Source organism: Panthera uncia, unplaced genomic scaffold (genome assembly GCF_023721935.1).
Source record: "Panthera uncia isolate 11264 unplaced genomic scaffold, Puncia_PCG_1.0 HiC_scaffold_1225, whole genome shotgun sequence".
NCBI lineage: Eukaryota > Metazoa > Chordata > Mammalia > Carnivora > Felidae > Panthera > Panthera uncia.
In genome coordinates, this window is record NW_026057838.1 from 40,256 (window position 1) to 67,462 (window position 27,207).

General features: G+C 38.5%; 1 protein-coding gene and 1 long non-coding RNA gene across 2 annotated transcripts; both read left to right on the forward strand.

Annotated features, from left to right (window-relative positions):
* The first annotated feature begins 4,781 nt into the window (after positions 1 to 4,781).
* Positions 4,782 to 10,623, forward strand: LOC125916830 (uncharacterized). The gene is made up of 2 exons (XR_007456043.1): positions 4,782 to 4,880; positions 10,402 to 10,623. It is a non-coding gene; the product is annotated as an uncharacterized LOC125916830 (long non-coding RNA).
* A 7,997-nt stretch (positions 10,624 to 18,620) lies between these two features.
* On the forward strand, positions 18,621 to 24,239 carry LOC125916829 (ankyrin repeat domain-containing protein 26-like; the record flags this gene model as incomplete). Its single annotated transcript, XM_049623099.1, has 3 exons — positions 18,621 to 19,005; positions 23,790 to 23,904; positions 24,066 to 24,239. Coding segments are annotated over exons 1-3 (525 nt in total), but the record flags the coding sequence as incomplete, so codon positions are not given.
* Positions 24,240 to 27,207: the final 2,968 nt, after the last annotated feature.

The following is a 27,207-nucleotide window of genomic DNA, read 5'->3' on the forward strand; positions in this document are numbered from 1 at the left end:
GTGGGACTCTTGTTAGCTGGGAACTTCCCTCTTGGCACTGAGCAGTGCCAACTTGAGGGATGAGATGATGCAGGCAAAATGAAGTGTCCTTTTCTTTTTCTGTAGTTATTCTCAATTTGTTTTTGTTTTTTGTTTGTTTGTTTGTTTATGTTTTGTTTTGCCCCACTGTGTCGCTGAAGTTTCTTAGGAGGACTCTTGGGCTCTTCCAGAGCCAATTTATTGTTTTTTCATGGATAGCTGTCTGTTGATCATGGTGATGGGATGGAGGTCTCCTACATTGTTATTTTGGCGACATCACTCCCAAGTTTCCCAGATCTTAAATTCACTCCAAAATTTGTGAATGATTATGCTAGATAGTAAAGAAGGGAGAAGGTAAAAACCATGTTTTATTGATCCTGAGTTAGCACAATTCACCATATTCACACTCATTACAAACTGTTACATTATTTAGTTATCATCACTGTCACCGTTACAAATTAATTTTGAAAATGAAAGCTGAAATGCTTTTTATTATTTCCTTTATGAAGCACTAGAAGGCCAAACCGCAGTCTGGGGAATCAAGATGATTGTCAGTCAAGATGATCAGCTCCTCTCATCACCAGACCATCTCAGAGGCAGCAGGGGAGGCCCCTATAGAGCATCCTGTTGACCCATTAAGAGTGCAGCACATCGAGGCTCACAGCATTGGAATGTCTGCTGGAGATCTCACTGAATTGGACACCCTTCTTGGCAAACACCACTGGAAGAAACAAGCCATAAGGGGCTCCTGGTCTGAAGATTGGATCAGTGAAAGGCAACAGTGACCACTGAAATCTTCAGTGGAAATAGCAGGTCTCATTAAGTTACTTCTGATGATGTCCATGAAAAGATTCTTCCATCTTTGCACTAGTGAGACAGTGTAAACAGCATAAGTGGTTGGATCTGCCCATTCTAGGAAACCTGGAGGCTTGGGAAGAATCCCAAGAATTTGGCAGAGGAGCTTGGGTTCGCAGTTTTGGGTCTGGGGTAGCCAACATCCATGTTGTCATCAGTTGAAACAGCAATCTCAGAATCTTAGGAGGCTGTATGAAACATTTTCATAGTCTGCACCTTTAAGGAAATCCCTCCAGCTCCCAGTGGAAGACACTGCTCATCATCTGGGCCCAAATCACTGCAAAATCTGGCCTATACAGCATCCCGTAGAAGGAACCACACAAGCTACCTATACAGGAAAGCATTTGTAATAGCTTCCTCAGAACATCTAAGGCAACAGCTAGAATCAGCAGCCACAGAGGGAACAGTTAAAACTTGGGGTCCCCCCAAATAATACTCATATTCTGTGGAAATGGACTCCACTACCAATGGATGGGCAAGATCCCACTCACATGTGAACCAGTATTCAGAGAAAAATCCCAGGAAACGGCCAAGTTGTTTCTCCAGTATAAGCCCATCAGTCTCCTTGAAATAATGGAGAATGGCCATGAGCAATTTTCAAATCCTGAAATAGTCCAATCTCTTTTTTGTAGACCCTAAGTATCTTTGATGACTGTCCGTAAATACTGGGGCATTTTTCCTAATGCCATATTAGGTTCCTCAGTGGAAGACTTTGCTGCTGTCCACTGTGCAGGTGTCATTTCCCTTGAAGATGCTGTGAAGGTGATCCACCGCTAGAGCAGGTCATAGGCAGAGGCGGATGGAGGGAGAATGTTGGTGGTCAGAAACATTCCTGCAAAGGAGATTTCGGAGGCGCTTTTCTCTCTTTCCATAAAGGTGTGCATTGTATCTTTAACAGTTCTAGTTCATGTACTCAGGAGAAGCAAAAGTTATAGTCAGGTGTGAAAAGCTAGCTGAGCAGTTTGAGAAAAGGAATATATTTCTGCCCATCGTATCAGCTCTAGCTGCTTATCATAGTTACATAATGGATCCCATACTCAAGCATGCACTGGGAATGGGGTGAGGATGGAATCAGAAATGGAAATCATTTCAACAGTTAAAAGAAAAAGAGCTTCTGGAGAAGATTTTGCTATTGGCAAATATAGGTCTAGAAATGTTTGAGAACCAATTGCTTTCACCCAGGTTATCACAGCTGCAGTCAAAGGAAGGGAAAATGCTGTATTTGTCGAAATAGCTCTTAAGAGAGGACTCCAAAGAAATAGGGAAATCTTAAGTGGAGAAATACTAACTTTCCTTCTCTAAAACCAATTGAAGAGTATGAGACTCTTTTTGATTTGGTAAAATCTCTATCTGAATTTGGCTACAACCATAATTGACCATCCTTTTATGAAGGTTTGAAAACAATTCTACTAGGTTACCTAAAATATCGGTTGGAACACAAATATCTTAAGACTTATTTAAAAAGCCATTCAGCTGTAGAACAAAATTGCTTACTTCAACATCCTCTTATTGTCGTGCCAAGGCAGCTTAGATTTTACCTGTTTCATAACTCAAGAGAGAACACCCAATGTTTTTTTTTAAATTAATTACTTTATTTTTAATTTACATCCAAGTTAGTTAGCATATAGTGCAACAATGATTTCAGGAGGAGATTCCTTAATGCCTCTTACCCATTTAGCCCATCCTCCCACTACCCCTCCAGCAACCCTGTTTGTTCTCTATATTTAAGAGTCTCTTATGTTTTGTCCCCTCCCTGTTTTTATATTCTTTTTGCTTCCCTTCCCTTATGTTCATCTGTTTTGTATCTTAAGTTCCTCATACGAGTGAAGTCATATGATATTTGTCTTTCTCTGACTGACTAATTTCACTTAGCATAATACCCTCTGGTTCCATCCACGTAGTTGCAAGTTTCAAGATTTCATTGGTTTTGATTGCTGAGTAATACTCCATTGTATGCAGATATAGATATAGATGTAGATATAGATATATAGGTATATATAGACATATAGATATAGATATAGGTGTAGATATAGATATAGATACACACACATACATACATACCACATCATCTTTATGCATTCAGCCGTCGATGGACATTTAGGCTTTTTCCATACTTTGTCTATTGTCGATAATGCTGTTATAAACATTGGGGTGCATGTGCTCCTTCAAAACAGCACACCTGTATCCCTTGGATAAATACCTGGTAGTGCAATTGCTGGGTCATAAGGTAGTTGTCTTTTTAACTTTTTGAGGAAGCTCCATACTGCGTTCCAGAGTGGCTGCTCCAGTTTGTATTCCCACCAGCAGTGCAAAAGAGATCCTCTGCATCCTCACCAACATCTGCTGTTGCTTGAATAGTTAATGTTAGCCATTCTGACAAATGGGAGGTGGCATCTCATTGTGGTTTTGATTTGTATTTCCCTGATGATGAGTGATGTGGAGCATTTCTTCATGTGTCTGTTAGCCATACAGATGTCTTCTTTGGAGAAGTGTCTATTCATGTCTTTTGCCCATTTCTTCACTGGATTATTTGTTGTTTGGCTGTTGAGTTTGAGAAGTTCTTTGTAGATTTTAGATTCTAACCATTTATCTGATATGTCATTTGCAACTTTCTTCTCCTATCCCCTTGGTTGACTTTTAGTTTTGCTGATTGTTCCTTCCCTGTGCAGAAACTTTTTTATCTTGATGAGGTCCCAATAATTAATGTTTGCTTTTGTTTCCCTTGCCTCCAGAGACGTGTTGAGTAAGAAGTTGCTGTGGCCAAGGTCAAAGAGGTTTTTGTCTGATTTCTCCTTGAGGATTTTGATGGCTTCCTGTCTTGCATTGAGGTCTTCCATCCATATTGTGTTTATTTTTGTGTATGGTGTAAGAAAGTGGTCCATGTTCATTCTTCCGCATGTCGCTGTCCAGTTTTCCCAGCACCACTTGCTCAAGAGACTGTCTTTATTCCATCAGATATTCTTTCCTGCTGTGTCAAAGACTAGTTGCCCATACGTTTGTGGGTCCATGTCTGGGTTTTCTATTCTGTTCCATTGATCTGAGTGTTTGTTTTGTGCCAGTACCATACTGTCTTGATGAATACAGCTTTGTAATACAGCTTGAAGTCCGGGATTTTGATGCCTCCTTCTTTGGTTTTCTTTTTCAAGATTGCTTTGGCTATTCAGGGTCTTTGGTGGTTCCAAATTTTAGGATTGTTTGTTCTAGCTCTGTGAAGAATGCTTGTGTTGTTTGAAATTGAATGTGTAGATTGCTTTGGGTAGTATTGACATGTTCGCAATATTTATTCTTCCAATCCAGGATCACGGAATAGTTTTCCTTTTGTGTGTGTCTTCTTCAGTTTCTTTCATAAGCTTTCTATAGTTTTCAGTGTGTAGACTTTTTACCTCTTGCTTTATGTTTATTCCTAGGTATTTTATGGGTTTTGGTGCAATTGTAAATGGGGTCGTTTCCTTGATTTCTTTCTGTTGCTTCATTATTGGTGTATCGTTCATTGATGTTATATCCTGCTACTTTGCTGCATTAATGGGTTAGTTCTAGCAGTTTTGTGGTGGAATATTTTGGGTTTTCCATATAGAGTATCATGTCATCTGGGAACAGTGAAAGATTGACTTCCTCCTTGCTGAATTGGATGCCTTTTATTCCTTTGTGTTGTCTGAGTGCTGAGAACTAAGAGTTCCGATACTATGTTGAATAACCGTGGTGAGAGTGGACATCCCTGTCTTGTTCTTGCACTTAGGGGGAAAACTCTCCGTTTTTCCCCATTGAGGATAATATTAATGGTGGATCTTTCCTACATGGCTTTCATGATTTTGAGGCATGATCCTTCTATCCCTGCTTTCTTGAGTGTTTTTGTCAAGAAAGGATGTTGTATTTTGTCAAATGCTTTTTCTGCATCTATTGAGAAGATCATGTGGTTCTTGTCCTTTCTTTTATTGATGTGATGTATCACATTGTTTTGCAGATATTGAACCAGACTTGCATCCCATTGTAAATTCGGCCTGGCCATGGTGAGTAATTCTTTTCATGTATTGTTGGATCCAGTTGGCTAGTATCTTGTTGAGGATTTTTGCATCCTTGTTCATGAGGGAAATTGGGTCTGAAGTTCTTTTTAGTGGGGTCTTTGATGTTGGAATCAAGGTAATGCTGGCTTCATACAATGAGTTTGGAAGTTTTCCTTCCATTTCTATTTTTGGAACAGCTTCAAAAGAATAGGTGTTAACTCTTCTTTACTGGAAAGCCACCTGGCCCCAGACTGTTAGTTTTTGAGAGATTTTTGATTACTAATTTGATTTCTTTACTGGTTATGGGTCTGTTCAAATTTTCTTTTTATTTATTTATTTTTTTAACTAAAAACTGTAATGCTTAATTATTTTTGAGAGACAGAGATGGAGAGAGAGAGAGAGAGATAGAGTGAGCATGAGCAGAGGAGGGTCTGAGAGGGAGACACAGAATCCGAAGCAGGCAACAGGCTCTGAGCTGTCAGCATAGAGCTCGACCGGGAGTTTGAACCCATGAACTGTGAGATAATTTCCTGAGCCAAAGTCAAACGCCTAACCTATTCAGCCACCCAGCTGCCCAGTTCAAATTTTCTATTTCTTCCTGTTTCAGTTTTGGTAGTTTATAGGTTTCTAGGAATTTGTCCATTTTTTCCAGACTTCCCATTTTTTTAGCGTATAACTGCTCATAATAGTCTCTTATTTTTTTTATTGCTGCAGTGTTGGTTGTGATCTCTTTTCTTCTTGATTTTATTTATTTGGGTCCTTTCCTTTTTTTTTTTTATCAAACTGACTAAGGTTGTATCAATTTTGTTCATTCTTTCAAGAACCAGCTCCTGGTTTCTTTGATCTCTTCTGGGTTTTTTGGCTTTGATAGCATTGATTTTTTTTCTCTAATCTTGATTATTTCCTGTCTTCTGCTGGCTTGGGGTTTTACTTGCTGTTCTTTTTCTAGCTTTTTAAGGTGTAAGATTACACCTGAGACCTTTCTTCCTTCTTTAGGAAGGCCTGGATTGCTATATACTTCCCTCTTATGACCGCCTTTGCTGTGTCCCAGAGGTTTTGGGCTGTGGTGTTATCATTTTCATTGGCTTCCATGTACTTTTTAATTTCCTCTTTAACCTCTTGGTTAGCCCCTTCATTCTTTAGTAGGATGTTCTTTAGTCTCCAAGTATTGGTCATCTTTCCCAGTTTTTTTCTTGTGGTTGATTTCGGGTTTCATAGCATTGTGATCTGAAAATATGCACTGTATGTTCTAGATCATTTTGTACTTGTTGAAGGCTGGTTTGCGTCCCAGTATGTGATCTCTTCTGGAGAATGTTCCATGTGCACTTGAGAAGAATGTGTATTCTGTTGATTTAGGATGAGATGTTCTGAATATATTTGTTAAGTCCATCCCATCCCATGTGTCATTCAAAGCCATTGTTTCCTTGTTGGTTTTTTGATTAGATGATCTGTCCATTGTCATAAATGGGATGTTGAAGTCCTCTACTATCCTGGTGTTAGTGTCAGTGAGTTTCTTTCCGTTTGTGATTCATTGATTTCTATGTTTGGGTGCTATCACATTTGGAGCATAAATGTTTACAATTGTTAGATCTTCGTGGTGGATAGACCCCTTAATTAAGTTATAATGCCCTTCTTCATCTTTTGTGGTCTTTATTTTAATATCTAGATTGTCTGCTGTAAGTATTACTATTCTGGCTTTCTTTGGCGACCATTAGCATGATAGATGGTTCTCCATCCCCTTACTTTCAACCTGAAGGCGTCTTTAGGTCTAAAACGTGTCTCTTGTAAACAGCATAGAGTTATATAGTGTTTTCTTATCTATTCTGTTACCCTATGTCTTTTAATTGGAGCACTTAGTCCATTAACGTTTAGAGTGAGTACTGAAAGGTATGAATTGATTGTCATTATGTTGCCTGTAGAGCTGGAATTTCCGGTGCAGAACACCCTATGTGTTTGAGCACAAAAACAATGAGACTCCTTTGGTTCCTCATTCCTGGTTTGTGGAACCTGGTTTGGCCTATGTGATGGACAGGTACTTCCATGAACCTCTGAGTACATATCAGATAAGCGTGGATTTCTTAGTTCTCTGTGTGGTGAGCCAAAACTTCTTAAATATAAAGATGCAGTTGGAATCAGGAGAAACAGAAACAAAATTTGACATGATCTCTTCAGCAACAGCAGTTTATGCAAAGGAGGAAGTTAAAAAAAACTTAGAGTGAAAAAAAGCATATTTCCCTTGGGAGCATCTTGCAACTGTGTTTGTTGATTTTGGTGATAAAGTTTATGAAATACTCTTCTATGTTGGTTTTTCAATATGGTACCATTTTCAAATAGTTCAATATCATTTTCTTTTCCTTCTTTTTTTGTAATAAATAATAAATATTTAATATATAAATATTAAACAACACACTACTGCGCAAGCAATGGGCCAAATAAGAAATCGAACAGCAAGTCAAAGTATGTCTTAAAATAAAAAAGAAAACACAATATTCCAAAACCTATGGGATGCACCAGAAACAGATGATAGAGTGTAATGGATACCATAAATGCTTGTATTAAGAAAAAATGTTCAGGGGCACCTGGATGTCTCAGTTGGGTAAGTGTCCAACTTCAGCTCAAGTCATGATCTCATAGTTTGTGAGTTCGAGCCCCACATGGGGCTCTGTGCTGGCAGTGTGGAGTCTGCTTGGGATTCTCTCTCTTTGACCCTCTCCCACTCACGCTTTCTCTCTCTTAAAATAAATAAATAATAAACAAAAAACCAAACTTTAAAAGAGTTCAAATAAGCATTGTACCATTACACTATAAGGAACTATAAAAAGAAGGAGCTTGGCTGAAATTTAATAGATGAAGGAATAAGAAAGAAAAATCAGAAATAAAATAGAAACTAGAATAAACAATAACATAATATTTAAAGTAATGACCATTTTTTCCAAAAACAAACAAACAAACCCAAATTTTGGCAATGTTTTAACTACACTAAGCAAAAAAAGAAAAAAAAGAAAAAAAAGAAAAGAAAAGAAAAAGAGAGAGAGAGAGAAGACTCAAAAATGAAAATGAGAAATGGAGGGAAAAACAATAGAACAGATAACCACAGAAGTATAGTGTGATTACAGATTACTATAAGCAGTTATATAGTAACAAATCAAATAATTTATAAATAAGATAATTCTTTAAAATGTGCAAATTACCAAGATAAAATCATGAATCTTGAATCCAAGAAGTAAGAAATCTTCTTAGACCCATGACAAGAATGAAAGTTGAATTAGGAATCAAAAATCTCCCAGCACAGAAAATCCCAAGACCATCTGGCTTCACTGGTGAATTCTACCAAACATTAAAAAGAAATAATGGGGGAACCTGGGTGGCTCAGTCAGTTAAGTTCCAACTTTGGCTCAGGTCATGATCTCGTGGTTCACGAGTTCGAGCCCCGCGTCGGGCTCTGTGCTGACAGCTCGGAGCCTGGAGACTGCTTCCGGTTCTGTGTCTCCCTCTCTCTCTGGCCCTCCCCCATTCATGCTCTGTCTCTCTCTGTCTCAAAAATAAACACTAAAAATTTTTTTGAAAAAAAAAGAAATAATGGATGACAACCTTAATTAAAATCTTACAAATAATGGAATAGAGGGGACACATTCAAAATCATTCCACGAGGCCAGTTCTACACTGATAGCAAAGCAGGATAAAAACGACAAGAACAAAAAGTCTAGTTTGTCCAATATAAGTATTAACCCTTGGGCTTTCTTTTGACATCCATTTGCATGATAAATGTTTTCTCCAACCCCTCACATTCAATCTGGAAGTGTCTTTAGATCTGCAGAGTCTTGCAGGCCACATATAGATGGGTCTTGTTTTTGTTTTTGTTTTTTATCCATTCTGGCACCCTATGTCTTTTGATTGGAGTATTTGTTCCATTTACTTTCAAGGTACTTATTGATAGATAGGTATTTATTGCCATTTTATTGCATGTTTTGTCATTGTTCTGGAGATTTTCTGATCCTTTCTTGTCTTTGACACTTTTGGCCTCTGCTTTGCCCTCAGAGTCCCCTTCAGTCTATCTTGTAAGGCTGGTGTAGTTATCATGAACTCCTTTAGTTTTGGTTTGTCTGGGAAACTCTTTATCTCTCATTCTATTCTGAATGATAGCTTTGCGGGATGAGTATTGGCTGCAGATTTTTCCCATTCAGCACTTTGAATATATCATGCCACTTCCTTCCTGGCTTGCCAAGTTTCTGTTGAGGAATCTCCAGCTAGCCTTATGGGTTTTTCTCCTGCAAGTGAAGGACTTGTCTTGCTGCTTTTAAGATGTTTCTTTTATCACTATGCTTTATAAATTTAATTAGAATATGCCTTGGTGTGAGCCTGCTTTTGTTGATTTTGATAGGTGTTTTTTGTGCCTCCAGGATCTGGATGTCTGTTTCCTTCCCCAGATTAGGGAAGTTTACTGCTATTATTTCTTGAAATGAATTTTCTGCCTCCTTTTCCCTCTCTTCTGATGGGATTCCTATAATATGAATGTTATGACTTTTGATGGAGCCACTGAATTTCCTGTCTATTGTTCTGAATATTCATCTTCCTTTCTTTTGTTCAGCTTAATTTTTGCCCATTATTTTATCTTCTCGGCCAATAATTCATTCTTTTTCCAGTCTGCTGTTCATTGCATCAAGCCTGTTGCCAGTCTCATTTATTGCATTCTTCATCTCTGATGGATTCTTTTTTTATATAAAAGTTATTTATTTATTTGGAGAGAGATTGAGACAGCGTAAGTTGAGGAGGGGTAGAGAGAGAGGGAGACAGAGAATCCTAAGCAGGATCCATGCCATCAGCACAGATGGGGCTCGAACTCATGGAACTGTGAGATCACGACCTGAGCTGAAACGAAGAGTTGGACGCTTTGACTGAACCAACCAGGCACCCCAATCTGATTGATTCTTTTTTTAACTCTTTGATCTCTGTTGTTAGCGTCTCACTGATGTCTTCCATTCTTTTCTTAGGTTCAGTGAGTATCTTATGGTTGTTGCTTTACATTCTCCAATAAACATGTTATATGTTTTGCTTAGATCTCTGTCCATGGCCTTTATCTTTTTCTTTCATTTGGGATAAGTTCTTCTGGCTCGGCATTTTGGCTAACTCTCTACCTTCTTCTCTGGGTTAGCAGCTTTCCATTTTATTTTCTGATGAGCTAATGGAAGCCATAACAACCATCAAAGTTAATAAAGGTCTGTAGAGAGAAACTTATGAATTTCATATACTTTAGACTACAATGTTAGACTATTTCTTAGAAATGACAGTTGTCATGGTCACAAGAGAGAAAAATTGGAGGAAAACTGGTGTTTCATCAAAGACAAATTGACAGTTTTCAAAAATCTGGAAGGGGAAATGAATATATAAAGGTCGTAGAATGTAAAGAAAACTATTTGGAAGGGTGTGGGTTCTTTATGGACAAATATGGTTACATTTTAGCAAACCTAGAAGAGATAAGATTCATGTATAGTAAACAAAACACAATCTAATGATACTTTTCTTCTAGAAACCATTGGAAACACGTATCGCACACTGAGATGCATGGGGCTGGTGAAGTGCTTCTATTACTAATTCTAGCTGACGTATTTGCAATAGCTCAAGAGCTTACAAAATATTTGCCTTATGATTCTGAGTATGTTAGGTTTCAGGAACGAGAAGCAAGCCAAGATTCTGAGATGATAGTAGGTGATAAGATAAAGACCGAAATAAAAGACTCTGTCATCTTTTATTCATGTGTGGAATTAAACAGCTAAGTGAAGAAATCCCGGTATACGTCTTCAGTACCCACCAACGTGCTGTGAGGAATTTCATCAACTTATTTTGGCCACAGAAGACCAAAGTGCTGATTATTTTGTGATAGTAATCTATTCTTATAAAGCAATGAGAAATTTGAGTCACATTATTCCAGGATTTGTTCTCTGTAGCCTGACAAGTGTCTCTTTGATTGAAGTGCCAACAATCACATTTCAGATGATACATATTAAGGATACAAGCCCATAAGACATGGCAAGTATAGCAGAAGCTGTTATTAAATGTAAGGGGAAGGATTATCCAGAACTCTATTGATCAGAGTAGATTATTTACTCCTGAAACCAGGTGTACTCTCCTTGGAAAGGCTTATGATAGTAAACCTCACAAAGGCAAACAGAACTCAGATGTCTACTCACTACACCTTGGATCCCTACAGTGTAGGGGAGGTGACTGCTGAGACAGAAAGGCACAAGCACATTGCTCAATGATCCGTTGCGGAAGCTGAGACTGATAAAATACGTGTCCACTCAGATTATTTTCCTGTCAGCACCTCCAGCTAACATTTCAGCAATATTTTATATGGGGCTGATGACACAATAGAGAAACACAAATTACTGGCGCTGAACTTCAGTGGTACAGTTACAGCCATAAGCAAGGATGTTAGAGAACTGAAGACTGGTGATCATATTGCCACCTCTTTTCCTGTTGTGGCATCATCAAAGGTCTTAATTCCTGACCTCGTGTGTTTTCACAGCAAAAATTTTCCCGTTAGAAATGTACCATGTACATCATACTTTATAATAGCTTGGAAAATTCTCACCCAGATATTACCAAATGCCAGGTGTCTCTCCATGCTTGCTGTTATGTCCCCATAGCCAAGGTCAGTACTAGCTGATGTGCTGACTTTGGCTGCTAGGGAAGTATGTTGGAGGTGGGGCACTCTTCTATGGCAAAAGGTAGAATGTTACCAAGCACTTATTTTTCGGTCACCTCTAGAGAAACTCTAGAGTTTTTCTTCAAAGAAACACTCACTGTCCTTCCTTATGTCTCGATGCTGTCTTCCTAAGTGACCAATGCCAGTCTGCAGTATACAGCAGTCACTGCATAATGGTAACTATCATGCCCAGATCCACATTCTAAATCTTAGCCATCATGCTAAATAGGCTGCCCTGATAAAAGTCTGCATGCAAGGATTTCATAAGAACAGAAAGAAAAATCCATGAAGATCTTCAAGGATTCCATCAGAAACACACAAAAAGTGGCCTGCAATTCTGGACAGTCATACTGAGAATAATTAGATTATAATATGCATGGTTATAGATTTTGGCAAAGCCAGGTTGGCCATAAGGTAGTACCAGATAAATGTAAATGGCTACTTGTTAAGAGTTTCCATGAGATAACCCATCATGGTAGGGACAAATTGGCTGTGATACAAAATAAACATGGATAGGGACACTTTTTTTAACGTTTATTTTTGAGAGAGAGGGGGGAGGGGCAGAGAGAGACAGGGAGGCACAGAATCTGACACAGGCTCCAGGCTCTGAGCTGTCAGCACAAAGCCTGATGCAGTGCTCAAACCCATGAACCATGAGATCAAAACCTGAGCCAAAGTCGGACACAACTAACTGAGCCATCAAGGCGCCCCCTGATGGGGACACTTTTTAAGGAGGACAGAGGATATGGACCACTCATGTCACACCTGTAAACCAATACAATTATGGAAAAGCAGAGAATTGTGAGTCATGGACTAGTACCATGTCTAAAAGGCCCCTTGAACATCTCCAGATAAATTTCCTACAATTTTCTGTTTTTAAGGTGTTGAATATCTGTTATTAATGCAATATATATTTGGGAGAATGCTGACTGATCTCCGAGCCATAAGTAAAATCATACAACCTGTGGGGTTGGCCTTCCTAAGCCTGGCCTTCCGACGCCTGCTGCTATCCCTGGAGATTGGAAACTTATAATTATTGATCTTAAGGATTGTTTTTTCTCCATTTCCTTAAACCCTAAAGATTCGTAGAGATTTTCATTTTCTGTTCCTATAATTAATCATGAGGAACCCATAAGCAGATTTCAATGGAAAGTTTCACCTCAAGGAAAGTTAGATAGTCCTACTCTTTGTCAGCTTTTTGATGCAGAACCTCTCCGATGTTTATGATCTCAGTTTCCTCATGCTAAGATTATCCATTACATGGATGACATCCTACTAGCTTTACCCAAGCGACATGATTTACATGCACTCTTTTTAGCAGCTCAGGCAACCGTCTCAAAATATGGCCTCATTATTGCAGAAGACAAAATTCAATTTGAAAATCCCTTGTTCTATTTAGGTCAAAAATTAGTACAAAATTCAATAATGCTTCAAAATGTTCAAACTCGTAGAGATCCTTTGCATACTTTGAATGATTTCAAGAAGTTATTAGGAGACATTAACTGGTTAGGTCCTACTCTAGGTATACCTGCTTATCGACTGACTCTTCTTTTTGATGTACTTAAGGAGGATTCCTATTTAAATAGCCCTAGAAAATTAACTCCGGAAGCATCACAAGAATTACAATGGATCGAACAAAAGATTGCTTCCAGTCAGCTTCCTCGAATTGACTCCTCGCTACATGTTTCCTTGTTCATTTTACCATAACCTCCTTCTCTTACAGGAGTACTTTGGCAGGCTAATGGAATCATAGAATGGATATTTCTTTCCAACAAAGCCTTTAAAAAATTATCTACATATTTAGACAAAATAGGAAAGTTAATTTTTCAGGGTGGGGAGAGACAAGGAAATAAAAACCCAAGGGCCTGAGACAATTATAGTACCTCTGTCTCACGCACAAATATCCATGGCATATTGGCAATGCATTTCATGGCAATTTGGAGTTGCAGATTATATAGGTCCTCACAGAGACAACCATTAACCTAAATCCAAATTAATTGAATTTATCAAAACCACCTCCTTTATCATGCTCGAGTTGTACAATCAGTACAGGTACTGTACAATCAGTACCTGTAAATTCCATAGGATGATCCCTCTTTCCCAGTTTATGCAAACGATTCAGCTTGGTTCCTTGGACCTTATGATAATAGAGGTCCATTTAAACCAGAAGAAGAAGGAAAAGTAATCCCTGAATATTCTGTAGGTGCAAATTGGCCACCTATATGATTGGAACAGGCAACACTGTGTTACATTTCATTCACAGGCATGGATAGCAAAAATATGCAATGGGACGGTCTCTACATTGTACTTACTAAAGGGAGTCTCCATGAGAAGTCAAAGAATTATACATGAGCACCCTCCTTAATTGCGTCGATGTCAATTAAGAAAGATGATAAATACTGAGGAGTGGGTTAATTGGGAGCTCTGTCGAGGAGAGGTTGGTAGAGTTCTTCTCAATACTTCTAAAGGAAGCGTCTTTAATCGGGACTCTGTGGGCTCTGCTCGGACCAAATGCTCCAAAAGAGAGCTCTCATGGCGTCGATATCAAGACGACATCATTTCAGATGTAACATCTGAACCCACTGTATGGCATGAAGGAGGGAGGGCTCCCCCCTGCCCACGTTTACTTGATGGGCCATTTGCAGAACTTTGGAAAATTGGTACTAGATTATTAGGCAAGGCCACTTGGAAAGGCCACTTGAATATTTCAAATAAATTCTCCATCTCTTTTAGATTAAATGAGACTCATAAAATTCAAGCATGTGTCAGACTTCCTTTTCTGTTTATGTTAGGCATGCCTCATTGGGACCATGATAACAATCATCTTACTTGCCATAATTGTTCTTTTGATACCTGTCTTAATTCTATTATTTCTTTTAACCAGGAAAAGTAAAGCTTATATATCCTTAAGGCACGTAATGGGGTTTGGATGCCTGTATTCATGGATCGGTCTTGACAACACTCCCCTGAAATGTATCTCATAGATGAAATATTGAAACCTGTCTTCCACCACACCCGAAGGCTTCTAGCTTTACTGGTAACTTCTGTACTTGGAATTATAGCTATTACAGCTACAGCAGCAACAGCCGGTTTTGCGCTGCGTCAGACTGTATAAACCACCCACTTTGTACAAAACTGGGGTCAAGATTCAGAAAGGCTGTGGAACAGCCAACGGCTGATTGATAGCCGAACAGAGAGCCAATTATCTGACTTGTAACAAGCTGTTCTTTTTCTAGCAAATCAATTGATTAGTTTACAACAACAGAGAAAACTTCAGTGTGATTGGAACATAAAACCTTTTGTGTCACCCCCCCTTCCCCCCCCATGTATGTAATAAATCTAAGATATGGGACCTGGTGCATCGACACCTTCTTATTCAAGGTAACACCTCTGCTGATATAGCTCAATTGCAAAAGGATATCTATGAAATGTTCAAAAATAAACTTGAGATGATTTCTGGTGCCCCTTCTCTATCTGAGATAACTAATCGAATCTTGGAATTAAAACCAATGAATTATATAAAGCCCTTAAGCTTTTCTGCCATTGGTATTTTTATATTAATCTTTGTCTTATTACTTTACATGTACCTAGTCTGGAGAAGAGGACAGCAACAAAGCTGAGACTGCCTCAGGAGCCTCTGTCTTTGCTCTCCAGCTTTTCCAAAGGGGGAGAGGTGGGAGGTGCAGGAGAAAAGCATCCAAAGAAAAGACTTCAAAAGGGAAGGGCTGGAGAAGGTGCAAGGCCTTAGGACATGTTTCCATAGCTGAACACTGCGGCTTCTAAGGAACGCCTAGAGCCTTTAACATTGTCCAAGGTGGGACACATCTGACCTTCACACCTGACCCTTCCTAGTGATAGAGAAACCAGTTAACTCGAAATTCAACCTTGAAAAGCTAAACCATTAGAGTGATTGACACACTTGCTTAGCTGACTTGATGCACATAGTCTTTAGCAATTGTCCTAGTAAAAAGAAGCTTCGTTCTGGAGTCGGGGCCTCATTCCGACTCGAGTATGAGGAACTTCACTTAACTGAACGTTGTAGACTCATCTTTTGCGACTCCAGCCATGCTCCCTGCAACACATGTGAGGGAACAAAATCGTAATGACTTCATGGTGTCCTTGTACTCTACAATTGTACTATACTTCAATCATTTAGGTTGAACTTTTAAATGGTTTCAGTGTTTTGCTGTTAAAATGAACACATTGGGGGCTGGGCAAAGTGGGCGAAGGGGAAGGGAGAGACAAGCTTCCAGTTGTAGAATGAATAAGTCAGAGGAATAAAAAGCCCAGCATAGGAAGTTTAGTCAGTGATACTGTAATGTAGTGTCACATAGTGACAGAAGGTAACTACATGTGTGGTGAGCATAGCATAATGTGTAAACTTATCAAATAACTATGTTTTATACCTGAAACTAATGTAACTGTGTGTCAGCTCTACTCACATAAAAATGTTTAATTACGATAATAAAATCAGTGATGTGGTGATCATCCTAAGGTCTCAAGGCTTTGCCCACATTCTTAAATAACTCCTTAGAATACACTGGAAATTTACTCATGTGTTTTTTATTCATTTATCTAGATTCCAATTCTAGAAATGGAATTGGTGAGTTAAAAGGGACATTCCTATTTACATTTGGTTTTGTGCTACACACTGTCTCTACTGAGAATGTTCAGAAGTTCCTAGAACTACTTCCATGAGTCTGCTAATTTAGGGTTCATTTAAGTCAAGATTATAACATCATAAAGAGCGTGTTTAAAACCATAAAGTAGTTACACTTTTCTTTCCAGTCACAAGGGGTATTGTATAAAATTGTGGGAAAATTCTCAGCTACCAAAATATATTCTATAAGAAATTGATATGGTGAGGAGTTAAACCAGTTAGGAATAACATGGGCAACAAAAGGGGACGGTCTGAAGGGTATTTTTCCGCTTTCTTTTAAAGAGTGTTTTATGTTAAAACATGGCATGAATATAGTTTTTTTGCCTTTTTAAATATAGTCTGAAAAGTTCAAAGTTGTGGAAACCAAAGAATTCTGTTATTTCAATTGGAAGAACTGACAGCGGTTATGAAAATTTTCAAACACATGAAAAAGTTTCAAAGCTGTAGACATGAACTCCTTTACATCGAAAGCCTTTGGTATGCATTACCTAAGACAAAGCACATTTGCCCTAAATAAAGAGAATAATTTATCCTACCAAAGAAAACTAAATACTATTTCCTTAATATCTGGTACTCCAAGTTTTTTTTTTCAAATTTTCCTCAAATGTCCCTAGAATTTCTTATGTATGTTTTTTTATGAAATATCAAGTCAAGGGTTCGTGCATTACATTTGGTTGGTCAGTAAAATAAAGTTTGATCAGTGTAAGTCTAATTCCATTAACACAAGCTCTATTATTATCTTTATAAACAATGGTAATATTTCATTCCACCCGGTTTGTGGTCCTTACTTGATCGATATCTCAAGAGACCAGTTAGTTTTACATGTCCTTTCTTTCTCTCCATTTATATGTCCATTTTAAAGTTGATTTATTAATTACTGTATATGCAAGAGACTTTATCATTAGAATCCTGATTCTAAAGGAAGCTTTCCTGCAAGTTTTCAGATAAGTAATACTTGAAGATAAATGTATGTATAAGTGCTTTTAGGATGAATGTAAAATATGAAATACTAGAAAGCATAATCACTTTGGGGCTAAAAGAGGCAAACTGGAAAACAAAACACATGAAAAGGTTACAGACTCAATAAACACAGATATCAAGCTGTACTATTTTCAAAGATAGGTGAATTAATTTGTTAAACCAAATATGTTTCTTATAATAAGGATAGTTTTATAAATGTACATAAAAGACTAAATATGTATACAGAATTTTTAGATGAAATTCAGAAAATAAAAAAATATTGTCTGTGAGTATACTTTATCAGCTTGTGGTTAGGCTAGGAACAATTTACGTCATAATCTGAAGGTTTATAAATCATGTCTGGCAACTGTACATTTCTTTGTTTTTCACAAAGTTATTTAATTTAAGAAATTTTGTGATTTGTCCCGTTGGCAATATTAATAGTATATTTAATGGCAGTTTTGGCTTTTTGCCTCTAGATTTTAATAAAGGGAACTTATTTTGTAGTTGCAGTGAGATATTTTAAGTGCTATTTGAGGATAGCGTTTTCTTTTGGAATGTCAGTTGTCTGTGAAGAGCTCTTTTGGAATTTTAATGGTGTCTTCTATTTTCATAGCTGTTCACCCAGAAATCATAGCTTGAGGTATTGTTGGCTTCTCTGGAACAGAGTTGGAGAATCTTGTGAACCAGGCTGCATTAAAGGTGGATGTTGATGGAAAAGAAATGGTTACCATGAAGGAGCTAGAGTTTTCCAAAGACAAAATTCTAATGGGTAGGTTCTCTCTTTGTTTCCCCTGTCTTACACTGTTCATTATGTTAGATAATAAATTCTTTTTGAGAAAAAGTTTGTAAAAAAGGTACAGGAGCAAGAAGATAAATATATGCTCAGAAATAGCCATACAATTGGGCTTCTTACGGAATAAATATAGTTTGTATGATTATACTGTGGGGGTCAGGGGTGTCATGTGTTTACTCTTACCTGACATTGCTGATAAAAGAGTAATTTAACTGGGGCGCCTGGGTGGCTCAGTCGGTTAGGCATCTATGTCTTGATTTCAGCTCAGGTCAGGATCTCAGTGTTCGTGAAATCAAGCCCCCAGTGGGGATCTGCCCTGAGAGCACGGAGCCTGCTTGGAATTCTCTGTCTCCCTTTCTGCCCTTTCCTTGCTCTCATATACCTGGGGTCTCTCCTCTCTCTCAAAATAAACTTTAAAAAAAGAATAGTTTTACTAATTTTCAGTATTTGACTTTAAATCTTGATTGACTTCAAAACAGGTTAGGACATTCCTGTTAAATTCTAAATTTATTTTCTAGAATTAAACTTCCCTGGTTGATAGGAAGGATTAAGATGATAGCTCTTACGATTTTGTCTTCTGAAGTGTGCAAGCCGGCTTTTTTTAGCATTATTGCTTCAGTTACTAAGAAGTGGCAGAAACCCAAACTCGGATCCTCACTGCTGGGGTGTTGTGGCCAGGCGGGTTTGGCCTATCTCCGGCGCTAGTGTTGGGCTCAGGAAGTAGTGGAAAGGGAGGGTGGGGTGAAGTCTCTGTGGAGCCCGCAGGGTTCGCAATGAAGAGGATTTGGGGGTTCGGGAAGGAGAGGGGCGTGTCGCCCTTGGGCTCCACTTCTGGCTTGCAGAGGCAGGGCAGGGGCATTGGGCAGAAGAACAATAGAATTGACAACTTGCTGCTGGGTTACCATGTCCAAGAAACAGATCTCAGAAAGATCCACAAGGCTGCTTGCGTGGGCAACGCAGAGCAAGGGCAACAGATTCTGTTCTTCGGGGAAATGGCGTGGATGAACAGGTATTAGGGGCTTGGAGGCTGGCAGGGAGGAGGCGGGACGGACGTGGAGAAGAGCACACCAGGCCTATCTCTACCTGTGCATCTGAGCCCTCCCTCGGGGAGCTGGGTTCTCTTCCCTCCTGAGGTCCCGCTGCCCCTCGGTCGTGGGAACCCTACGTGGTCTAGCACCAGGCCGACAGCGTGAGCGGCAAAAACAAAGTCTTCAGCTGCCCTGGCACGTACCCGTTAATTCCTGAATAGACCATTTGACTCTCAAGTTTGACGTAATTTACCCAAATTTCAATAGTAATACACACGAAATGAAGTGTCGACAACATGTTGTTTTTAATGGACTCATTTTCATAACATCACGTCATAGAAAAGTGCATAATGGGAGAAATAATTCCTGTAATCAACTTCTGGGTTAGAAATTCTTGGGACAAAATCCAGTATCCAGTTTATGTCTGGGTACACTTAGGTATGTGTCCTATTTCCTGAGGGACCTTGGAAGGACATTTTGAAGTGGAAGTTGGCTTTGAATAGGAGGACTCCTTTTTCTCAAAATGTGTACCCTTCCTGTATTTGTCAGTTTTAAGTAAAGCAAATGAAAGCATCCTGGTTTTAAGAATTTTGAGCTACACATGCTCTTCTTTGATGTCATTAAGGAAATTTTTGGACTCACTATCTTGTACACCTGAAAGTGATAGAACACTGTATGTTAACTAACTGAAATTAACCTAAGAACTTATGTTTTTATATAGGAGGTAAATTTGCCCTTCCAGATATCAATATGTACCTGAAATTTCCACAAATTATTCATTTACAAACAGCTGAAAAGACATATAAAGGAGTGGTGCAGAGTAGAATATGACCAACGCTCAAATATACATAAGACTTTAGAATTTCATACTGGTGACATTGCATATTAGTAGGAAAAGGTGAACTATTCATAAGTAGTGGAGAAACAGCCGATTTGGAGAAAACTTGTTAGAATTTTATCTCCCTAAAATAAGTTCCAGATGGGCTATAAATTTAAAAATTGTAATATGCAAAAAAAGAAAAGTAACAGAAAAAAATCCCACAAATGCCTATTTACCCATCCTAAGAATGACTTGAAAAGCAAGACTTTTGGGGGGTGCCTGGGTGGCTCAGTCAGTTAAGTCTCTGACTCTTGATTTCGGCTCAGGTCCTAATCTCAGGTGTTCGTGGGTTCAAGCCCTTCGACGGGCTCCCTGCTGTCAATGTGGAGCATGCTTGGGATTCTGTGTTGCCTCTCTCTCTCTCTCTCTCTATTTCTCTCTCTCTCAAAAAAAAAAAAAAATTGGGGCCCCTGGGTGGCTCAGTTTGTTAAGCAGTCTGACTTTCAGAGTCATAATCCCGTGCTTTGTGGGTTCGAGCCCCGCTTCAGGCTCTGTGCTGACAGCTCAGATTCTGTGTCTCCCTCTCTCTCTGCCCCTCCCTTGCTTGCACGCTGTGTCTCTTTCTCTCAAAAATAAATATTAAAAAATATTTTTTTAATCAAGAATTCTGGATATTTATTTAGCAACATAAAAAACTAAAAGTCTCTATCAGAAAATAATATTAAAATAAAAGACAGGCACTTGCAAATATTTACAACATATTTGTATCCGGCAACAAAATTTATCTTCATTTTACAGGGAAGTTTTTGAAAACAAAACGTACAAAAATCTGTAATTTGAAATCGTGCAAAGTATTTCTTTGCATATCTACAAGGGGCCAGTGGACATAGGGAAATACAGTGTCCATGGGAAAAAGAAATCTAAGTGAAAAAGGGACTGAAATAGTTTTTCATCTACAACCTTTGTGAAAGAGTGATGTTGTTTATACCGCGGCTTAAAGTTTAGGTTGTTTTCAACTTCCCAATAGACAATTTGGTGTAAGTACCCCTTTTAAAAAATATGTATTCCTTTTACCCATCAATTTTAGTTCTACTAAAATATCTTTAGGAAATCACTAGAGATAAATGACATATATTTTGCTTTTCTCAGCACTATTTAAAATAGCAATGTTTTAAGAAACCCTCGTACTATGGCTTTTATAAGTAAATGTCATTACATCCATAAGATGGATCTGTGATCATTGAAAGTGGCATAGATAATAGATATACACAGAGATGCAAAGCTGTGCTTTAGTTTTTCAAGTAAGAAAAAAATCAGTGTGATCGTAGGTACACAGCCCAAAAATGCACAAAATGTGATGACACTTATTTCTGAGCCTTTGTATTTACATAGATTTTTCTCTGCCTTCAAAGAAACTCTGTGCTCATTCTACAAGAAAAGGTGTATAAAGGTCCTATTAAAAGTTTATTATCAACAGAAAGGGTTTATTATCGTTGAAGTAACCCTGGAAAAGAGCAAGAATATAAATCTTATAAACATAAGAATAATTTCTCATTTTGATTTAAAAAATATTGTTGGATTTAATATAAGCCAAGTGAGTTAATTAAAATGTATTTTGAAGATTGGCATATTTGGACAACTTTGTGCTTCAGAAGTAAAGTGAGTATTTTTATTTGCACTTGTAGATTTTATTATGCATATATTAAGATTACATGTAATAGGTAAATGATTTATATTAATCATGAAAGTAAAATATATTAGTTGTGTGCTTATGAAAAAAATAAGTCCTAGCAAATATAAGTGATTATTTACTGTTTCAGAAGTATGCTTTCCTTTATATACACTTTCTTTAAAATTTTTGAAGTCTCCTACTATATTTATCCACTCTTTCCATCCACTTATTTATCAACTAGAACCTGCACATATACTATATAGCGGACATAGTCTACCCAAGATCCTTTTCTCAAAAACTTCATTTTGCACAGTATGAGCAAGATGAGATATTTTGTTTTTTATTTTCTTTTTTTAAATTTTTTTTTTCAACGTTTTTTATTTATTTTTTTTGGGACAGAGAGAGACAGAGCATGAACGGGGGAGGGGCAGAGAGAGAGGGAGACACAGAATCGGAAACAGGCTCCAGGCTCCGAGCCATCAGCCCAGAGACTGACGCGGGGCTCGAACTCACGGACCGCGAGATCGTGACCTGGCTGAAGTCGGACGCTTAACCGACTGCGCCACCCAGGCGCCCCTGTTTTTTATTTTCTAAAGATTTTATTTTTTTAAGTTTATGTTTTGAGAGGGATGGGGTGGGGTGGGGGTGGGGGGAATAGAGGGACAGAGAGAGAATCCCAAGCAGGCCCCATGCTGAAAGCAGGAACTTTTCCAATACACTTTTCAAAAAGTCCCAACACAGGGCTTGGGCCAGTGAACATGAGATCATGACTTGAGCCCAAATCAAGAGCTGCACGCTTAACGGACTGAGCCACCCAGGTGCCCCAGCTTTTGTGTACTTTATGTTTTAAGTGTTATTTATTGTTGAGGGTGAAAGCATGAGCAGGGGAGGGGGAAGGGAGAGGAAGGACAGAGCATCTAAAGCAGGCTCTGCACCAGATTTCATTTTTAAGTAATCTCTATACCCATCGTGGGGCTCAAATTTACAACCTTGAGATCAAGGTCCTATGCTCTACTGACTGAGCAAGCAAGGCACCCCTAAGATGAGAAATTTTACATTGAAGTATTAAGACTTAATCTCAATGGGAAGTTTTCTTCCTTCCTTTCAAAGTTTCTGAAGATAGGAAATTGTAAAAGATAACCTTTACCTGCCCTTCTGAAATTTATGAGAGTAGTTAGTACTCATATTGATCACTGGAAATGATTTTCGTACAATCTGTAGGCCTCAATATTTAATAAAATGAACTGTTCCTAGTCATTGGAATCCTGAGTTTCCTTTGTCTTAAACTTTCTTGAGAGGCAAAGTAAGAAATCCTTAAAATTTTTTTCTTTTGTTAATTTAGTCCTATTTTGCTATAATGCTTTTCAGAACTAAAATTTATTTAAGTGCCAATCATATTAGAACTGCAATAGACCTATTGTATATACCATCATTTCACATAATGGAAGGCACCAAGATTCTATGGTATCCCACTATTTTATATACCAAAAATTTTTTTAAAGACAGGCCATTTACACTTGTAAGACAATTTGAGTTATAAATTGCATTACAATGTCAGAGATATTAAAATGTGACAAAATGAGCATCTTAGAATCACTGAAACACAGTATTCTTGCTAATCCTTAAAACTTGTCTGCAAAGTAGGTGTAATTGTATCAAGATACCTAATTGAAGTGTTGTCTATGTACAGCAGTAGTAATGGTAAAATTATCTTATCCAACAACTATTGAGATGTTATTTGTGCTAGGAATTGTTCTAATTACTTGCATAGATCCTCATTTAAGCATCACAACAAGGTCTTGTGAGATAACTACTCTGTATTTCATTTCATTTCATTTCATTTTATTATTTATTTTTACTAATCTCTACACGTACTGTGGGGCTTCAAACTCATGACCCTGAGATCAAGAGTTACATGCTCTTCAGACTGAGCTAGCCAGGTGACCTGAGACAACTACTATTTTTATCCCCTTTTGTTGAGGACATTGAGGATAAGTCTAAGCAATAACTACTGAGTGACAGAGTTAAAACTAGGATTCAAACCCAAGCGGAGGTGAATCCCAAGGACATGTTCTTCTCTTCAAACAGGCTGTTCTTTTATTAGTGTGATGAGTAATCACTACTAAATATTGTATTTTCTCCAGGGGAAAACTGAATCTTTGTTTTGGAGGCATAGGAATAACATGCTACTTAATGTTTACAAATTCCTGAATTAACTGCAAGTTTTGAGAGAGTGCACTATCATTTCCTAAAAAGTCCTCTCACTTTTTTAGGACTTCTCTCCATTTGGCCTGTGCCAATGGCCATCCAGAAGTGGTGACCCTCCTAGTAGAGAGGAAATGTCATCTTAACTTCTGTGATCATGAAAACAGGACAGCTCTCATGAAGGTATGTAGTAGCAGCTATGTCTGCCTGAGATAGATTTGATGTCCTTACTTAGAATGAAAATGAAGTTATTGCCTTGAAACAAAACTAATTGGTGAGAACCGTGGCAAGCTTACTTTAAATTCTCAGAATTTACACTCTGTTTATTGGCATATCACTGACAGGCCGTACAGTGCCAGGAAGAGAAATGTGTAAACATACTATTGGAAAATGGTGCCTATCCAAATATTAGGGATATGAGTGGCAACCCTGCTCTCCACTATGCGGCCTTTGGTGATAATATATCCATAACAGGGAAGCTGCTGCTGTACAATGCGAATACTGAAGCAAGAAATAAGGTAAAGAACTAATTTATACAGTATTTGAAATTTTATATATTATGAATATTTTAGCCTCAAAATGTTTTATTTCACACACACACATGTACACTCACTCACTGAATTCTATACATCAGTCCCTGTCATCATGGAAATAACTCCAATGCCAAGTCAGGGAGGGCTAGAAAAAGGTAGTGCCTACAGAAAGGGCAAAGTTTTATCTCCCAGCCACCCTTCCACCTCAGAAAGAAAATGTTTCCATTAGTGCCTACAAGTGGATGGTAGTCTCAGAGCCCATAAAGGGCTAAAAGGTCTAGAGGGGAGTGAGGTGATGATGGAGGCTGGGTGCTATGCAGGGGCTTAGGCAAGGGATGCTGCTGGGGATAGGGGGGAGGAGGAATAGAGACCCAGACCCATCAGGGAGAGCTTGGATGTGTGCAAGCGGGAGGAGAAAGCAGGTTGTAGGTGCTGGGCACTGCAGGCCCCGGTGCTCTGAAGATGAGGGCATTGGGGTCAGGTCATGTCTTGACATCCAGCAAAGGCATCTACTTGTGTTAGTAGCCACTCGTCCAGCCATGTACCATGTTGGGTGTCCCACTTCAGAGAGTAGCTCCTGCCCAACTTTGTGTAGCTCCTCAGCAGGGTTGTAACTGTACATGCGGAGTAGATGATGGCCACACTTGCTGGCCCACCGGCCTTTTCTTTGACATGCATTACCTCTCACTGTTGAAGCCCTTAGAAGAACACCTTTGGTTGACAAGGGTAGGGTCAATTTTACGTATTTGGAAGTTCAAGTATTCCCTGAATGAAAATATTTGGCAATAACTTATTTATCTAAGATTTCTTTGTTTCTTTTTTCCTTATTATTTTTTATTTATTTTTGAGAGAGACAGAGACAGAACAAGAGGGGGAGGGGGGAGAGAGAGAGATGGAGACACAGAATCTGAAGCAGACTCCAGGTTCTCAGCTGTCAGCACAGAACCCAATGCAGGCATGAACTCATGAACCATGAGACTAAGACCTGAGCCAAAGTTGAATGCTCTACCAACTGAGCCACATAGGCACCCCTAAGATTTCATTTTAAATAAGGATACTTCTAAAGAAACATTAGAGAATTCTACTTTGTTTTCTGTTTATGGCGAATAATTATGAAAACAATATATTTGTTAAAGGTAAAACATTCCGTTTTCAAACATTTTTCCCATCAAATTTTTTTATTAGTGGAAAACAACACGGGAAAGCAAAATTTTCCCTAAGCTTTGTCTTAAAACTCAAAGAAAACAAATGTATTTTACAATAAAAAATATTGCTGCTGTTGACAAGTTCCTATCTGATAAAAAAGTGATTTAAAAAAATGGGATTTTTTTTATTGGCCAAGGCTTAAGAGAAAAAAGGGGAAAGGAGGGAGCAGTCAGAACTAAGTAGGCCAATTTGGAAATTTGACAAGTGAGAAAAAATAACAAGAAGAAGTTGTTTATTCTATTTTTTCCCCCTTCATTTTATATGTTTAGTCAAGGAGTCTTCAATTTTTGAGGGGAATAATTGTTACTTAGGGAAAGAGTGAGTTGTAAACCTGCCTAGAGACCTAGTGTAGGAGGACTCAGAGGAAATCAGATTGGCAGTGAACAGGTGGTTGATTAAGTGGGCAAGGAGAAGAAAGAACAAATAAATAACTGTCATATAATCCTATTCTGGCAGAAACAGCCACTTAAGACTCTAAACTCTGCTCTGAAATCTAGAATATCTTGATGGGAAGTAAGAAGTTTAAAAGTAATGAAATCAAGTTGCACTTTGACTTTACATTTAGTCCCTGTTCTACCTCTGCTCAGGGAAATTAAATGCAGTTTTGATAAGTCATTCTTTTGGCTAAATCTTCAAATGATGGAGTTGGCCACATAGATGAGACTGATGTGATTGCTGCACCAGCTCTCAGCTAGAATTGTGGTGGTGAATCCCCGTGCCCTGGGGAAGTTTCAATTTTTTTTAACAAGCCTAAACTCTCCCCTGAAGAGTTTGAGTAAATCTAGTAACATGTATACATAGACATGGATATTTAGAAATATTTTTTTTGAGACTGTGCTACAACTCTTGGGTAAGAACTACTGGGGTGTGTGGGTGGCTCAGTCGGTTAAGCGTCTGACTTCAGGCTCAGGTCGTCATCTCACAGTTCACAAGTTCTAGCCCTGTGTTGGGCTCTGTGCTGACAGCTTAGACAGAGCCTGGAGCCTGCTTCATATTCTGCAGTCTCCCTCTCTTTTTGCCCCTCTCCTGTTCGTGCTCTTTCTCTCTCTTCCACAAAAAGTGGACATTTAAAAAAAAAAGAAAGAAAAAGCTACTGAATGGAGAGGTACCCAGGTTGTTCGGTTGATTAAGCGTCCGACTTCCACTCAGGTTGTGATCTCATGGTTTGTGAGTTCGAGTCTCACACTGGGCTCTGCACTGATGGTGCAGACACACATGAGAGTCTCTCTCCCTGCCCCTCCCCCACTCGTTCACGCTTGCTCTCTCTCTCCCTGTCTCTCATATTAATAGCCATTTGGTTATTACAAGCAATGTTTTCCTGATTGCAATAGGAGAAAATCTTGATTCTTCTTTATTTGTTGAAGATATGTTAACGACTGTCTTATGAGGTCTGTTAAATTCATATAGGCCTGGCATAATCCAAATGGTAGTTTTAAACTTGGAAATGTAGTTAGTGACAATACAGTTGAGAATTCTTTTCATAATTTAGTTTCAGCATAGTTTTGAACTAATTTGTCTATTTGATTAACAGTCTGGGAGAATTAAACACAGATAGATTGCAGTTTTAATAAGCTTTGGAAAAATTCTTAAAGTAGGTGCTACGTGTTTTATTGTTGTGATTCTTTTAGACAGAGAGTGAGTGGGGGAGAAGGGCAGAGGGAGAAAGGGAGAACCTCAAGCAGGCTCCAAGCTCAGTGCCAAGCTTGATGCAGGACTCAGTCCCACAACTCTGGGATCATGACCTGAG